Genomic DNA, 17,590 nt, shown 5'->3' on the forward strand with positions numbered 1-17,590 from the left:
GCTCGTACGTAAATTTTATTGCGATAAATGAAAAACACACAAAACTTAGTTCACTACTGTATATATTATTTCTTTCAAAGTTGGAGGCGATCGATGCAAGCTGCTGTCTTAAGAGAAATTTAGTGTCATCCTCTTGTTTTTATTCCTGATCAAACTTTATGAAGTAGAAAAGTGATCACTGTACTCATTCACAAGTTAAAATGCAGGGAGCACTTTTGATTATCGCACTGTTTTCCGTTCGGTGCAACTCGGGGAGTGACGCCGAGATCGAGGAGCGTCTTCATGCAGCAGCGGACATGTTGGACCGGCACGCAAGAGAGAGAGGCCTCCAGTGTGCGCTAGAAAATTCACAGTTGCTCATCCTGAAGAACCCGAGGACACCCCTAGCGCAAAACATCACGGCGTATATAGACAACCACCCAGTAACAGAAACCCACGGAGACAAGATCATAGGGCAATATATCCCGCAGGGGCGACAGAACACCACCACTATGAAGAAGCTTACAACATCCACCGAGCAAATCCTCCGGATGATACATCGTATCCGAAATAAGCAACATGGCATGAAGGAAAGGGACGCCATCCGCTTAGTGCAGGCTTTCGTGATCCCTCGGATAATGTACACGACGGTAATCCTTAACCTCTGCAGGCTTTCGTGATCTCTCGGATAATGTACACGACGGTAATCCTTAACCTCTCCAAGTTGGAAAATGAAAAGTTGGAGACACTGATTATGGAAGCCTGTAAGACGGCACTGGGGCTACCAAACTCCACGCCAACGGCAAAGCTCATGGCTCTAGGAGTACTTAATACCCTCAAAGAGATGTGGGAAGCACAAAGGCTCTCACAACTCAATAGGCTCGCACTCACAAAAGCCGGCAAAGAACTGCTCTAAAAGATCCATATTAATCTGCCCTATACGATAGACCAAAAGGAAGAGGTACCACACGATGTGTGGAGACGTATCAACGTGTACCCCATTCTGCGGAATATGCATCTCGCATATAACATCGAAAGAATAAAAGCAAGAGGGGAAGCCCTGCAGAAGAAATGGGACGAGCAACCTAGCACCCTTTACGTGAACGCAGTAGGACCAAATTATGGAGTGGTGGACCAACAGTGGAGTGACTATTGTGGTCTCAACGCCTTCAGGACCGATGGTGAACTGCGCCTCGATGAAAACATCCAACCCCACTCACGCACAGGGGGCAGCATTAGCTGTAGCATTTAATCCCAACGCCGTTGTGCTCACTGATTCCCAGAACGCCTGTCGCAACTTCAATGACGAATTAATTCACAGGTCAGGGCTGTCATTGCTGATTAAGCATCCACCCAGCCAAGCCTCAGTCATCTGATTTCCCGGTCACCTGGAACTACCAGTAGGAAACGAAGCCGCTCACAGGCGTGCCCGTGCTCTTCTATACCCGGCGCTTCCCCTGATGACCATGAAGGGTGCTGCGACCTAATAGCTTTATCAGTGTATGCTGACAATCTCGCGCCATACAGAACAGTCAAAAAGGAGTACCCAACACCACACAAATCCCTCAATAAGTTAGAAGAGACTAAGAAAGAGAAGACGAGAGAAGAGACCCTTAGCAGACTGCAAACCAACACAGACCCTACGCCGGCTATGTTACACGAGTACCCTATACTACACTCCCCCCATTGCCCACATTGTGGAGAGGTAGCTAACCTCTACCACATGATATGGGCATGCCCATTTAATCCCTTAGTTGACCCCATTCCAAACCCCTCAGAGGAGCAGTGGGAGGCTATTCTGCTCAGCAAAGATCCTGACCGTCAGCACTGGCTGGTGGGGAGGGCTAGCGCAGCAGCAATAACCAGTGGACTACCGGACTAGGCGGCCCACCCACATGCTCTACGAATATTCAGTAAATAAAGATGTTTTCAACCAATCAATCATTCGGTCCTATCCAGCATTAAAATATCATGATAACTGCTATTTCCGTCTCCATTTGTAAGGGTTAAAGTTATTGTTACTACCCCATCACAAAATAAAATTAACATTTATTTTTTATTAGAAATGCCATTTCTTATTTTCATGCACTTTTCTTTCGTCCTGTTCAGGATAGAATGATTGCTTTAGTGTAGAACTGTCTAGCAAGGCGCTTAGATTTTGTTTGAATAAAGTGTATACAGGATGTCCACGCTAACTTTAGCCAAGGGTTAAAAAATAAAATATTTGAGGTGGGCCAGGGAAACCACTTACTTACATCTACCACCCGGCTTGCGCATCATAGGCAATTTTTTTGCAATTAATTAATTAGCAATTAAGATCATTTTTCTAAATGCGTAAATATTGACTTTAGACAGAAAATGTGAATAGAAAAGTTGGAGAGCGCCTTCAGAAACCCCCATTCCATTTATTTGCGGTAAAGAAAACCTCACGTGTATCTTTTTTCCGAGCTCCAGAGAAAGCCCGCGAAATACAAAAAAAAAATCACGTGACTAGCGCATTCGCGCGCCACGATTGTGCTGCTCTCAAACATGGCTTGAGTGAACGAAATCAGCTGCTGGCAAGGCGCGACGACCTCAATGCGCCAGCAGGCCGATATATCAACAGTGGTTGCGGCCCCCGCGCGAGCCAGTTTGCAAGCTTGACGGTGCAGGTTGCAGCGAACGCGCCGGGCATTGTGAGCTGACATGGCCAAAGGTGACAAACACAAATTAGACGAGTTTTATTCGCCACTGAAAGGCAAAAGAAGATAAGTGAAATACTTGCCTATCTTCTTTCGCGGGCTTTCTTTGGAGCTCGGAAAAAAGATACACGTGAGGTTTTCTTTACCGCAAATAAATGGAATGGGAGTTTCTGAAGGTGCTCTCCAACTTTGCTATTCACATTTTCTGTCTAAGGCCACCGCGGTGGCTCAGTGGTTATGGTGCTCGGCTGCTGACCCGAAAGACGCGGGTTCGACCCCGGCCGCGGCGGTTGAATTTCTTTGAAGGAGAAATTCTAGAGGTCCGTGTACTGTGCGATGTCAGTGCACGTTAAAGAACCCCAGGTGGTCGAAATTTCCGGAGCCCTCCACTACGGCGTCTCTCATAGCCTTAGTCGCTTTGGGACGTTAAACCTTATAAACCAACCAACCAACCAATATTTACGCATTTAAAGAAATTATGTTAATTGCTAATTAATTACTTGCAAAACAAAAAATTGCCTATGATGCGCAAGCCGGTTGGTAGATGTATGTAAGTGGTTTTCCTGGCCTACCTCAAATATTTTATTTTTTAACCCTTGGCTAAAGTTAGCATGGACACCCTGTATACAAAAGGAGAAACCTACATGGCGTGGCATGTGGGGTGCACGTCACTTGAAGGGTTATAAAGACAAAACATTGGTTGTGTTTTCTTTGCATCGAAGCGCAAGACAGTACCGGACATAACTGAGTACCGGACATAACTGATCACGTGAAAATTTCGCCAACAACCGGTAAATAACTTCGCGGAATTTCTTTTCTTGCGTTGCCTCCGCTTTAACAGCTGAATGGTCTGTTTCACGTCAAAGCAGTCCATATCAAGATAGGTAGACATAAAAAAATTTCCGAGGACGCTTAAGCTTCGCCTTTATGAGTGGAACGCGACAGCGTGTTGTAGCGCTGCCAGGGAGTCCATGGAGCGCCATTGCCCGGTCGGCGCGACGCCTTGCCCGTTGGACAAATCCAAATTTGGTTTTTGGTCGCCGGCTACAGTTTGGGTGCTTAGGGTAACAGACAGCAATTTCTGCGGCCGGCAACATTCTTTTCCTGTACCTTTTTTTCTTTTAAACCACCGCGGTGGCTTAGTGGTTATGGTGCTGGGAACCCTGGGAACGAGACGGCTCACATGAATGCTCGAGGTTTCGTCAGCCGAGTAGGTGAGCCGGACGTCCGAAGGTCCACGAGAGATGGGCTGGTATCCTTTCATGACATTACTAACCATTTCAGACTTGAGCGGAGGATTTACCCACCCCCGAACAAGCAATTGGTGAAGGCGCAGGAATGCGTCTGGCGACGATTGCAGACTAGATGCTTCTTCAACCCATACGTGTTGAGCAAAATCTACCCGGACATTCAGCCGGAGTGCAAATGGTGTCAGGAATTGGCAACATACGACCACATTTATGGAGCTGCAGCATAGCACCGCCACCGGCGGACATTATGCGTGATCCTTCCCTCGAGCAATGGGAAGCCGTGTTGGCCAGCTCAGACCCGGTCGTCCAGACCAGGGCCGTGGAGTGGGCCACCCAGGTCGCCGTCAGCCATGGGTTGATGGCCATCTAACACGGAATCGTCCACACATGCTCTCTGACGAAAATAAAGTTTTTCCATCCTTCCATCGGCTGCTGACCCGAAAGACGCGGGGTTCGATCCCAGCCACGGCGGCCGAATTGCGATGGAGGCGAAATTCCAGACGCCCGTGCACTGTGCGATGTCAGTGCACGTTAAACAAACCGAGGTGGTCGAAATTTCTGAAGCTCTTCACTACGGCATCGAGAATAGTTATCACAGACTCTCGCCGGGCCTGTGAACATTATCTTGCAGGCGAAATATCCCCTCTTGCCTCCCAAATTCTAAGACGCGCTCCCGCCGATCCAACTCGCACAAAAGTGATCTGGGCTCCTGGCCACCAGGGTCTACGAGGCAATGAGGCCGCTGATGCGGCCGCCCGAGCGCTCACACACCGGGCTCCTCATCCTAGCTCTACTGGCTCAGAAGCTCATAAACCGCTTCTGCGGTTCCGCGAAATCCTAATTCATTATTGCGACAGCCACCGTCTCTACCCAGTACCTGCCAAGGGGCTGAGTAAGGCGGAGGAGCGAACTCTGCGGCGCCTACAGACAGGAACTCTTCTCTGTCCTGCCATAGCAAAACACTTCGATCCGAACACAGATGGGCGCTGCCCGCACTGTGGAGAGATCTGCGATATCTTTCACATGGTGTGGGCATGTACTCAGAATCCTCACCTTCCCCCACCCCCACCCGAGAGGCATGGGAGACTGCCCTCCTTAACTGCTCCACACTGGAGTCTCAAAGGGCTCTAGTAAAGCGGGCACGAGACGGGGCCTCGTCTTGCGGTGTCCCGGACTAAGGATACCGACCATGTAGCAGGGTTTTTTGACCCTCAAACTCTCTTTGCATATTAAAGTTTATCACCACCACCACCCTCATAGCCTGAGTCGCTTTGGGGCGTTAAACCCAAATAAACTAATAAACCAACCAGATCGATGTGTGTGTGTGTGTATATTACGTATCTTCACTAAAAGTGGTTAAATTGCGTTAATAAAATCCGCGACACAGTGGAGGGTTTATACTGCTAGCGCTATGGAGTTTTCGGAGACACTGATTTCGTATGAACATGCACAACCCAGAAGAATGGCCTGAGGGGCGAATAGGTGCATGATGAAATGAACGGCGGCGCAACAAGGACGCTAACAAGAAAGGGTACACCACATGCCCCTTTCTTGTTAGCGTCCTTGTTGCCCCGCCGTTCATTTCACCATGCACAACCCACCAGCATTTTGTAGAATATTGTAGCTAATGAGAAGGAACACTGGCGTAAACATGGTCTATTAGCGTTAATTACTCCTGTGTTCTGTAAAATATTTGTTCAACTCTCTTAAGTTGAAAGTTTATTCTAATCCTTTTTAACAGCCACCTTTAGCACATTTTCTCGATAAGCCTATTTATACTTACCCACATACAAAGGAAACTAAGGTGAATACCCTTGCAAACACCACATTTACCCGCCGCGGTGGCTCAGTGGTTAGCGCGCTCCGCTACTGAGCCGGAGTTCCCGGGTTCGAACCCGACCGACGCGGATTCGTTTCGATGGAAGCGAAACGCAATGGCGCCCGTGTGCTGTGCGATGTCAGTGCACGCCAAAGATCCCCAAGTGGTCGAAATTATTCAGGAGCCCTCCGCTACGGCACCTCTTTCTCTCTTCTTTCACTCTCCACCTTCCTCCCTCCCTTCCCTTACAGCGCGGTTTAGGTGTCCACCGAGATGTGAGGCAATTACTGCGCCATTTCCTTTCCTCACGACCGAGCTCTCTCATACCGGGATTCTCCCTTAGCCGACGAGGCAGAGTTCGCCGAACACCTTCAGGCCTAGAGACAGGCCACACAGGCATACCCCACACATCACAAAACTCTAGACAAGGCAGAAGAACACACCCCTCGCCGACTACAGAGACTCTCGTAACTCCACTTAATCTCCACCAATGGTACACCTCACTCTACAAGCCAGAGTGCCCACACTGTGGAGAAATAGCGACAGCTTTTCATATGGTGTGGGCATGCCAATTCAATCCTGCCATAGACACACTTCCGAATCCCAACTTGGAGCAGTGGGAAGCCATTCTGCACAGCGAGGACTCTGACCAGAAACGAGGACTGGTTCGCAGGGTCCAGGCTGCAGCAGTGGGCTGCAGGCACGCAGGCCAGTGGGCTGCCGGAATAGGCGGACCACCCAAGGCTCCAGTAATTTCCATTGTTTAAATAAAGTTTTCAACCAATCAATCCTTTCCTCAAAAACCAATTTTCCATTTTCTTCCAACACCTGGCTGTGCACAAAGTATCCTTTGTCACTTGAAAAAGAAATGAATGAATGAACTGCTTATTTAGAAAGGGAGGAATCAAGGCCGTTTGTTGGGGAATTGGGTTATTAAGAAACGGAAAAGAAATTATCATTGGTTTTGAGGAATAGCGCAGTAATTGCTTTACATCTCGACGGACACCCGAGCCGCACCCTAAGAGAAGGGAAGGAGGTTGGAGTGAAAGAAGAAAAAAGAGAAAGAGGTACCGTAGTGGAGGTCTCCGGAGTAATTTCGACCAGCTGGGGATCTTTAAGGTGCACTGATATCGCACAGCACACGGGCGCCTCTTGCGTTTCGTAAGCCGTTTTTGCGTAAAGGGAGGGCGCACGACGCAACCAAACTCAGAAGTGGAGAAGAAAATTCTCCTGAAGTCTGAAGTACTTAAGAAGCATATTAATCCAACCGACATGTTTTGGTTTATCTGAAGTTGTGGCTCTCGTCGTAAATTTGTACATCTTTTTTTTTTTTGATGGACAGTGGTAGATTAAATTGGGCGAAGTCGAAATATCTCGCATAAAAAAATTATTTTTTAGTTTGTATAAAGACGTCCCACAAAGAATAGTGCAAATCATCAACAGGGTTAGTTATAAAACATACCCGCGTCCAAAAAGCTCGCCGTCACCACCGTAAGGACGATCGGGAACAGAGAGCCACCCTCGCAGCACGCACAGACACCATGGGGAAAAAACAGTCTTCACGGACATTTCCTGGTGTACTGAGACAAAAGCGTCACTCTCGCCTACGTCCACCATCAAACTCGACACACCCATACCCTCCAATCTGATGACGAGCCCAGCATTAGCCGCCTTGAGCTGAAGGCCACACATCCAGCCCTCTCCCACCTCCTACAGACTTCTGGCAGTTAGGATTCCCTCAACCATCTCACCGTTTGTACGGATTGTCCAGAGGCCCTTATCCGGTTAGTCAAACAGCACCGTGCAGGCATGCTGTGTCACCGCGTTAAAAGCCTCTGCGCAGAACTTCTCACATTCAAGCAAGTCAAGGTACGAGTAGACTGAGTACCGGGTCACGTTGGTAGCCATGGCATCGAGGCTGCCCAAGCGTGTGGGAACGAGCGGGACGATATCCGCTCCGACCCAGAAGTCTCGGTCATCGGATCCCGACCCCATCGAATGGAGGGCGACAGCCCAACATGCGGACCGACGATGACTTCGCGAATGTATACCCCAGTCAACCCAACACCCATACCCGCTTGATTTCCCCGAAGCACGAAAGTCGTCATTCACAGGGTGCGCGCCGGAGCGGCCTACACTGCCTACATTCTTGCTAAGCGGAGAAACCACACTGCCAAGGGAGGGCGACTGCCTGATGCTCATCACGATGCCTCGCATTTACAAGTGTCCTGTTCTACATGTGAGACAGGCGCCATCCCGACCATATGGCGTCATTGCACGCGAAATGTCCCAGAGCGCAAAAGCAACCACCGCCGATTCTCCTGAAAAAAAAAAAGGGGGCTAGTTGGCGATTAGGTGAACAGAGTTTCAAGTATCTTTCTCCAATTAATTTTTTTTGCTTTCGTAAGCGTTCTTTGAAGTTTCCGCGAAGAGGAGAAAGTTAATTGGGGTTCAAAATTTTTAAATCAAACGTGAAACTGAATACCATAACAAATCTTATTTTAGAATATTTCACTTGCGTTGTTCTTTAACCTGACTTTGTTAATGAAGTCATGCAAGAATTTTCCGCGTTTTCTTGGTTTAGTAACAGAAAAGCAAGAAACGTGGAGATGCAAGAAATTTTTTGCATAGACGTCGTTAAGATTTCAGCCACAATAATATGTTCCTCCTTTCACGTATTACTCTAGCTTATACTAAAAATATACTAAAACTGTTCAACAGAGTACTTTTTATAAAAATTAGTTCCAAGGTTCGCAAAAATTTACTTTTTCTTGAGATTCAGACGTAAATTAAGGAACAAGGCCATCCAGATAAATATACATGAGATGACTCATAACACACGAACTTCATCCCTTTTAATCTAGAAATTTTAAATCGGAAAAATCTTGTTTCAGGCCAAAACGAAATATTTGAAGTCCGATACCCTCCTCCTCCGCAGATACTGCCGAACTGTGTCTTCACTGCAGAACACGTGCGATCGTTCTTAGTACGGAGCACACTGCACAAGATTTGACAGAAGCTCAGTTCCTGAAGCAGTGCAGGCACAACGGTGCTAGAAATTGTTGGAGTTTCGACATAAACAGCAAAGTACATTGAATGTTTGTGTAAGTCGGGTGCTTTTTGACATCGGGCGTTAATTTACCATAAAGCGGGAACCTCAATTGGTTCCCACTAGACTCGTAAGCTATATTGAGCGCAATAGTACGTGCCGCTGCCTATTTTTATGCTACTAATATGCACTGTGGCTTTCTCTCAAGCGATAATGCGCTGCAGCATCTTGTGCGTTGAAACTGCAGCACCCCAATATCAATGGCGTATTGATTTGCCGTGCGACCTTATTCTACAAACAGCACGTGGTACCGTTAAACGAAGGGCGGTATATTTCCAGTCTTTTTTCTCTCACATCACCTCTCCCATATAACTGTCCCTTATAAACTATATTTTTAAACGTTATTCCCAACGCCATGGCTGTGCTTAGTAATGGGTTCGAAACACGTAGACATGACTTGTCTCCGGGCACTTTTGGCGGCGCTAAAGCCGCACGCTGTACCAGCCATGCTTTGCAAATAACTCACCAGGTGTCGTCCTTCCGTTCGCTGCTTAAGGCCGATTCACACGACGGACCGTTCGCCCGCGGCCCGCGCAATACGTGTTCATGCGTCAGCACATTGAGAGGCGCGCTGGATGGCTGGATGGATGGCGGCCGACAGCGCGCCTCTCAAAGTGCTGACGCATGAACACGTAGTGCGCGGGCCGCGGACGAACGGTCCGTCGTGTGAATCGGCCTTTACAGGAACCGGCGGCAAGGCCCAGAAACGCTCCCGCGTCGCTCGGAACTGGTCTGTCGCCGCCGAGGAGGAAGGAAAGATGGCCGCCGCAGATGGCGCTGCCGTCGATGCGTGGTGTCCAGGAAGAACCGCACCAACCGCAGACAGAGACGGAGCTGTAGCTGCTGCAGTCGCATCTGCAGCTTTCGGGGCGGCCGTATCCGAACGTGGAACATGTCTTCGTGTACATTTGGGAGCAGGGATACGGACGACAGTGCTTGCAACGCCTGTTCTCCGTCTTCATTGCCACGGTGTAGTGACGGCAGTTCGGCAGTCAAGAAGACCGCGAAACGGCTTCCAAAAGAAACTCATTATTGGGGCTGACTGGCGCCCGCACAAAATCCGATCACTCGGTGGCGCCGATAACAAGTTCACTCGGCAGTCGTCGAACAGAATGCCTGCCGCTCTCGGCTGCGCTCGGTTTAAAGGTGGCAAAGAACCATCGAGATAAGGAGCCCAAGCCCAGTCTGGAACGAAGTGGAAGCATTTGCGCGTGGCTCTGATCAATGGCGATAAGTTTCGTCGCATCTTGCCACGCAAGCAAATGATAAAGCGGCCTTCAGCGTGAACAAGCAGTACAGTCGTGCTAAATTTTGCGAGAGGCCGGAGGGGCTTTTGAAGCTGCTTCTGTGCCACTAGGTGACGCAGTGGTCGTGTTCGAGGCCGCGTTGGCCGATGACTAGGCGCATGTGCGTCCGATATTCGCCCGCGTGCCTGTCTGATAGCTCGTTTCGCGTGAGTCGCTGGTTTTCAGAGCTTGGCCGCGGCCACGCGCTCGTGAGCCGTCATGTGGCAGCCGTATACTCGGCGCGCGGCCCGGCAACTGCGATGACGGGTGCTTCCACGGCGCACGTTGCATTTATTTTCTACATTTAAATGAGAGGAATAAATCGCTTTTTTTTTCTTTTAACCTCTTGCCTACGAATGAAGCCGGCTTTTTGCGCAGTCCGCTGTATCAGAACCGCTTCTCGAGGAACAGATTCAGTCCGTGCCCCTCAACGGTGAGCTCTACCATGCAACGTAACCACTTCATTAACTATTGTGCCGTCCGAAAGTGTAAATAACAGACAGAATTCTTAGGTAACATTACTGTAAACAGAACCGCGAACCTGACGTCCATCACGAAAGCCACTATCTGCTATCTGTAGGAGTCGTCGCCATAAATGCGACGACTGCCGCGAATGCCCGCCGCCATCGTAGTCGCCGAGACGCGCACTGAGTATGGCAGCCATATGGCGGCTTGCTTCAATAGTGCTACTGCACGAAACTGCCGTACTTTTGTAGCGCAGTACATGAAACGAGTGCAGGTACTCAGTACGTCAGTCTATGCCGAGTGGAGGGAATAATTCGTTGTCGTTAATGATACAACTAAATTTATGCAGCGCAAAGAGTGCGCATGAGCATTTTTAGTCACTAAAGTTTCCTCTTTAGGAAACCTTTAATTTGGCTAGCTGCCTTGAATAAATCGTGCTCTATACACTTAGATTGGATAAATCGTGTTCTACACACTTCGTTATTAGTTTTGTTGCCACAAAATGTTTTCTTGTACACTTGGCATGCCACACCGCCGGGCCTACCATCCCCGCAACCTGAGATGTCGGCCCCTACTCGAAGGTCAGGAACGAGCACGTAATATTCGAGATTAACTTTCATTCGAGTCCTGCCGACGGCACGCAAGAACCGCTGACCCCGCCACCTGCTGGCCGCTCGGTGCGGCTAAGGCAAAAGCTCATTCAGCAGAGACGGGCGGGCGCTACAAAACGCTGCCACCACCGCAGGAACCTCAGCAGTATCGACAGGAACTGCAATCACAACCGAAACAACCAAGTTCACGAGAGGAGCTGTGGTCAAAACAGGAACCGCTATTGCTTCCGCAGTATCTGCTTTTACGACACGGAAGATAGGCTTCACAACTAGAACTGTCACGTAAGCAGGATACATTGACGTTACCGTGGCAGCAACTGCTGCCGCTTGGAACAGGGGCTGCGGAGGCACTATTCGCAACTACAGCAGGAAGTACCGGGGCCGCAGTGGCGAGAATGGCTCGAGAGGAACTTATGTCGCAACAGGAACGACCGGCTTCCCGACAGTAACATTCGCCACAACAAGAACGACTGCCGCGACACTATTGGACTCGTAAACAGGAAGTACCGCAGCCGCAGTAGGGAGGATTTCCACGTAGGTCAGGCACTACCACCGTAGAAGATACAGCCACCGCCGCTAATGGAGTCCCCGCGTCAGCAGCTAGAACCGCCTGTTTACACCGCGACCATGGTATTGGCAGGAATGATTCACCTCAATGGCAGGTCATACATCACGGGGCATGCCAGGTAATCCGCAGACGACCCTCGTCCAGTCCTGGTTGCATGCTATCGGTCGAGCAGCCACCGGTCATGTCAGTAGCGACGACGTCCGGCCCAGCGGCCAGGACGTCGGCGAAAGGCCGATATCGCCCCCCAGACGCTCTTTCGAAGCCCGACGACTGGCGCTGGTCGCAGGCACCTTGAGAGCCAGAACTTTTCCTCACTTTTTCATCCGCACAGGGGAGGAGAGTGCGGGCGCTTGTTCAGAGCGCGAAAGATACAAAGGAACCTAGCGTAACTGTTTCAGGTGTCGGCTACAAAATGTTCGCCTGTGGCTCTAGGTGTCATCTACCGATAGTGTCGAGTCAAGGCACAGTTGAATTTGTTAGCAGTTGACTGATTCTCCAGTCGGCAAATGCAAATGACAGTAAAGCGCTCAAGAAAAACTCCGTGATGTGGACCTGCGGCATCGTGTTGCAGTGTGCAGAAAAATGGAGAAATTTTTGTTGAAGTATTAAAGGGGCTCTGAAAGAAGCGTAAGTGAAACCGGTATGAGTCTCCGCTAATGCGTCTCCGGTATGCTAAATCTCTCTAACGCCCGTTTAGCCTGTAACGGAGAGGAGGTGAATAAAAGTCATGGCAAAGTTCCTTTATATTTCTTTAATCGCAGACAACATACATGGTTGTGGAAAACACACAGGCACACATCACTCGCACATTCCACTAAACTTGCAACATCTGCCAAATGAACATACTGTCGACGAGGTTTCCATTAAAAGAAATTGCACACTGGCTGAAAAGGCAGCCATCATAACCGCGAATTCATATGTGCCGCAGCTCAGCAACAGCACGACATTGTCTACGCAGATCTGGCGTGCTACTTTATTCTTCTGAATTTTCTTCCACGGTGGCTTCAACACAGTGAGTGACATTCCAAGATACCAGCCTTTATAAGTTGAGTCAAAAGCACAAACACTTCTTTTTGACCAAAGAAAAAAATGGGGGAGAGATAATGAATAACAACACTCTAGTGACCTAAAAGATGTTCAGCTTGATATGCACCTTAGCTGCTAGTGTCAACCATGTCTAGTTACATAAAAGGCATAAAGACGTGCTTGTTATGCGTATCTTGTCACGAAAAAAAAAATATAAACTCAGGTACGCTTTCACACTCTACAGTACAAATGTTACAGGCAACGAAGACCTGCGTCATGACCAGCCTACACTTAATAAAGCCAGCCTCGGGGCGATATTAGTCTCATTACAGAGACAGCGAATGCACAACCTTTGAAAAGAAAGCTTGGGGTGCGGTGTGGAGAAGTTGTTCGTTTATTTGGCACCAAAACACGTCCTGTTACTTCGAAAAGTGGAGCCTGGACACTAAATGGTTGCTTGATTATTCTAATTAACTTGCCCGCTTTCCTTCAAGAACTGCCTTTTTCCTTTGCCGAAGTGTGTGGATAATAATGACAGTTGTGGAGAGTGACCTTTGCCAGTCTGTAGTTCTTATAAGGTGCCTTAAACCTGGTGGACTTTTCTTTCAAATGCTGCGACAGTTTTCACTCCTGGCGTAAGGTCCCAGTCTGACACATCTACATAACCCTAGCGTTGTAATCCAAGGCTCCGTGGACAGTTTCAGGATCTGCCATTTCACTTTGTTCACACAGGCGTGCATACAGAGCTTCAGCAAACGGGGCTGTTGCTGCTTTCTTGTACACATAGAGCTACATCAATCCTGTGGCAGCGGAAGCTAGTCTCGTAGCGCGTGGCAGTTAGATGAGAGTTAAACAAAGGAAAAAAAGGAAAAAAAAACAAGAGGGACGGGGATCACAAGGACTCGACGTTGCAAACGTGCGGCGCTGGTCACTACTCCTTGTCCGGCGTCTACCAGATGCCGCTGGACCGTCCGCCTGGTGGGTTGTGGACACGGATACCGCTCCTCGTGCCTTGGCTGTCGTCGATCTGTGCTCCTGCAAAAAGAGAAAAGCAAATAAGGGGACTCGTAAGACAGATACGACACATCAGCCATACTCGGGGGCGTCGCATCCATAGAGTTTCTTACTATTACCTAGAGGAAAAGCTGGCGCGCCGTCTATGGGAGTTTGCGTGGAGCCCCCTCACGACCACTTCAGCCACCATGGGCGCTCAAAGCATCAAGGGCCGATGAACTACCGAATGCAGAACTACAACTTTTGACCAAGAAACAATGAAAAAATAAACGTTGTTCGATAGCATATAATGCCCTAACATTCAATATCCTATCTAATGATTGCAACAAATGAGCAGAAAAGCATGCAAATGCAAAATCTGCCAAAATAAGAAACGGCTAGCTCTCCTATTGGCCAAGTACTGGACACTACAAAAACTAACATTTCGTGCTTAACAGACGCATTTTTAAAAGGAAATAAGTTTTTAGAAATATGTTGTTGCTAAAACACTTTAAAAGGTTTTTAATGATATTTCGAACAAGAAAAGTCTTTTGTTGGCGTCGTATGTTGTTGGGGTTTCACCACTATGGCTTTTACACACTGCGTTCGCGCCAAAGTTGTCTGCGCAAACACCAACAACGTTTTCGACTGAAACGTCAGTGTAGTGACACTCCGTGTTCCCGAAAAAATACGAATGTTCCGCACCAAGTAGCTCACCCTCCCATGATGCTTTGAGCGTCCATGGTGGCTGAAGTGGAGAGCTGCCAGCTTTCCCTCTAGGTAATAGCAAGAAACTATGGTAGCAGCGGACTTCTCCCCTTCGCTCGCGAAGATATTCTCATTACACCACACAAAGCGTTTCAGCGAACCAGGCCAGTCATTTTAACTCAATAGGGAAAAGCATCGCTACTCAGAAAATCCGGCGTCGGCGTTGCCGGCGTTGTGAGCGAAAAATCACGAGCATGACTCTGGCAGGTGGTCCCCAGAGGTCCAGAGAGAATCTTACATGTAAAATTCTTCCCGCACTCGCGCCGAACAGTTTTGACGGTATTAAAAAATAAATGAGGCGCACCAAACATTTAAAATTACCGCGGTAATATCTGATGCTCAGCGCCATGCAGCACGGAGTGGCAGCCGAATAAATTAGAACTGCTAGTCCAAATTTTCTGGGCATGAATGAGACTTTTCGTTGCAGAAGGTGATTTCTAAATGGCCTTCGTTAATATCCTTATAAGTCTTAAGAATTTCTAAAACGCGAATATGCCCGGGCGCTGTGGCGCAACCAATTCTGACCACTCCGCGCGTCATTCGAAAATCGTGCGGCTGTGGAGCACACACAGGAACACTCAACATCATACCTCACGTGACTTATTCTGTCCCGCCCGGGCCGAGGGATTGGCACAGCGAGCAAGAGCTCAGCAGTATGTCTGAACGTCACAAGTTTCGTGAACGACTACTAACCTTCGAATCTTGAGACCAACAGGAGTGTCAGAAGTCGATATATACAGCGTTTAAATGCTAAGAGCTCTGATCAACCTCCGCTGCTTCTCCTACACCACACGGCGTTCACCAACACATCTATCAGAACTTCATTACAGCATGACTTTACCTGCCCCGGATGCAGGCTTTGCTTTCCTCGGATCCTCTAGAACCTTTGGATGTGTACGTACCACCAAAATAGAACACTGACAGAAAAGAAGCGCTCGATCAGACAGGACAAATTGAAGGCACCACTGTCTATGTGGTGACCTCCGTTTTGTCCTGTCTGATGGATCGTTATTTTTCGTCATGGAACAAACTTTATATTCAAACTGTATGCTGGAAGCTGTTTTATGTGTTGCTGCCTGTGTCGTCACTGCTCCCGCTGGCGCTGCCCACCCAGTCATGTCGGATCATCTAGCCCGCACGCCTTAGTCTGAAAAGAGCCCTTGTAAATTTTAACCCCATCTCTTACGTAACACCCAAAAACTGAGTCTGTGAAGAATTGACGTAATGTGAAGAATGACGTCCCCGGCATTGGATCGTGGCTTAGAAAGACAGCTGGGGCCAGGGCAAGCCTCGCTGCTTACCCGAGAGGCTGAAGCTCGAATCCTGGAGGTTGCGGCCGCCGCTGCGGGTGGGGCCGTGAGTGTGGAACTCGGACGGGCTATGGGGGCTATCGTGCGACCTGATGGGCGTCGTCTGGTTCTTGAAGGGCGTTGAGGCGTCCCCGCCGTTCAGCATGTCTCCCACGGGGCCCTCGTAGCCGTCCCGGTCCACCTTCAGCCGATCGCTCGCCTGCGCGCAACGATTAGATTGCATGAGGCGGAATAACGCGGACGGTCGGGAGAGAAAGTGAAGCACTTCCCTTAAGATTCGACTGAACTACATACACTACACCGCCACTGCATGGACGCGTCTGGAGTCGAGGTAGCCCTAAGGAGGACCATTATACAGCGAGAGCTGTTATAGAGCACATTTTCCGGTTCAGCAATGTCGTCGGCGTAACACAAGGGAGAAACCAAGACGAATAGGGGAGTGACACTGCTTGCCATACCACGGATTTGTGGCGCCCTCTGTGCCCAGCCGCGTGAACTAGTGTTTGCATCGTTCATGCCTCTGCATAGAAAGGGCTCCACTCAACAGCTCAGCGAACGGTGCATTCAGCAGCGCGAATAGTTGTCTCCAGGATGTCGCGTTACACATGCGTAGCAAACGGCAGTAACTTCTTTTTTTTTTTCTGTCTGCAGGCGTGTCAGTTTCCTCGTTTAGTTTCGTCGCTCTCCTATGCAGATAATATTAATTTCCAAATAGTGTTAGCCATTCCGGGCTGTTACAGGGCGGTGAGAATTAATTCCATCAATACAGCAAAGTCCACACTCTTTTTCAGAACTTTCTAGAGAATTACTTTTTATCAAATACGCGTAGTCTAGGTCAAGGTTTAATGCTCTAATAAAATACAGTACTGTAATATTATAAAGCACACTAAGTAATATCCTATTTAATTCTGTCATCCCTAAGGCCCTGTGCACCTAAACTAGGGGCAAAAACAGAATCTGGAAACATGGCGTTCAGTTTTGTGGCTGTCAAAAGCAGCACCGTGCTCTTTCTTTTTTCACTGCAGAGTGAGACTCTGGAAACATAGCGTTCTGTTTTGTGGCCATCGAAAGCAGCACCGTGCTCTTTCTCTTTTCACTGCAGAGTGACAGTATTTATGAAGAAATGTCGAAAGCTGGGTGGTCGCATTCGCACGCTTTGAAGCTCAAAAAAAGACCTTTTTTGAAATGTTGCCACACACGGGGCCAGCACTGCTGCTTTCGGCCAGTAATTTTCATCTTTGAGGCGCTATTTCTCCTTCGGACTGATGTACCTGCAGTGTTTCCAACCAGACCTACCCCCTTTAGCAACGTGGATTTTGAACACAAAGGTTTCTGGAGGATGTTGGTCTCGTGATAACCGGTGCGCACTTACCCGCTCCCGCTCGAAAAGAGCGCTGAATGTGTGCGGTGAAAATGGCGGCAGGCCAACAAAGCGTCCAGATCCTTGGCTCACTTTCAACTGCGAAGAAAAAGTAAAAAAAAAAAGAGCAGTTAGAAACACTGAGCACACTTAGTGGAACGAAAGCGCTGTGAAAAAAAATGAATTTACAATTGTTCACGCTCTGCTGCGTGACACACTAAACTAAGCGAAAGCTTTTGCTGAGCTGCTGCCTTGTTTTTTTCTTGCCACTGGCCAACTCCTACAGCAAAATCTGAGACCGAAGACTTTGTAGCAACCTTAGTTTACCACAATGTTTTCCCACAACGATCACTACGGGCGCAGGG

General features: G+C 48.7%; 2 protein-coding genes across 2 annotated transcripts in view; one reads left to right on the forward strand and one right to left on the reverse strand.

Annotated features, from left to right (window-relative positions):
• Positions 1–9,629, forward strand: part of LOC149365533 (uncharacterized) — a 71,998-nt gene extending 62,369 nt beyond the window's left edge. Inside the window, exon 12 of the mRNA XM_089543704.1 lies at positions 9,523–9,629. Coding sequence (XP_089399830.1) covers positions 9,523–9,524 — 2 coding nt within the window. The 3' untranslated portion in view covers positions 9,525–9,629. The remainder of the gene's footprint in view (positions 1–9,522) is intronic.
• Positions 9,630–12,504: 2,875 nt separating this feature from the next.
• Positions 12,505–17,590, reverse strand: part of LOC149365535 (dihydropyrimidinase-related protein 2-like) — an 85,087-nt gene continuing 80,001 nt past the window's right edge. Inside the window, exons 14-16 of the mRNA XM_089543784.1 lie at positions 17,238–17,324; positions 15,857–16,064; positions 12,505–13,829 (exon numbers count right to left, since the gene is read on the reverse strand). Coding sequence (XP_089399910.1) covers positions 13,744–13,829; positions 15,857–16,064; positions 17,238–17,324 — 381 coding nt within the window. The 3' untranslated portion in view covers positions 12,505–13,743. The remainder of the gene's footprint in view (positions 13,830–15,856; positions 16,065–17,237; positions 17,325–17,590) is intronic.

This window comes from Amblyomma mixtum, chromosome 1 (assembly GCF_055824585.1).
Source record: "Amblyomma mixtum isolate Tamu chromosome 1, ASM5582458v1, whole genome shotgun sequence".
Lineage (NCBI taxonomy): Eukaryota > Metazoa > Arthropoda > Arachnida > Ixodida > Ixodidae > Amblyomma > Amblyomma mixtum.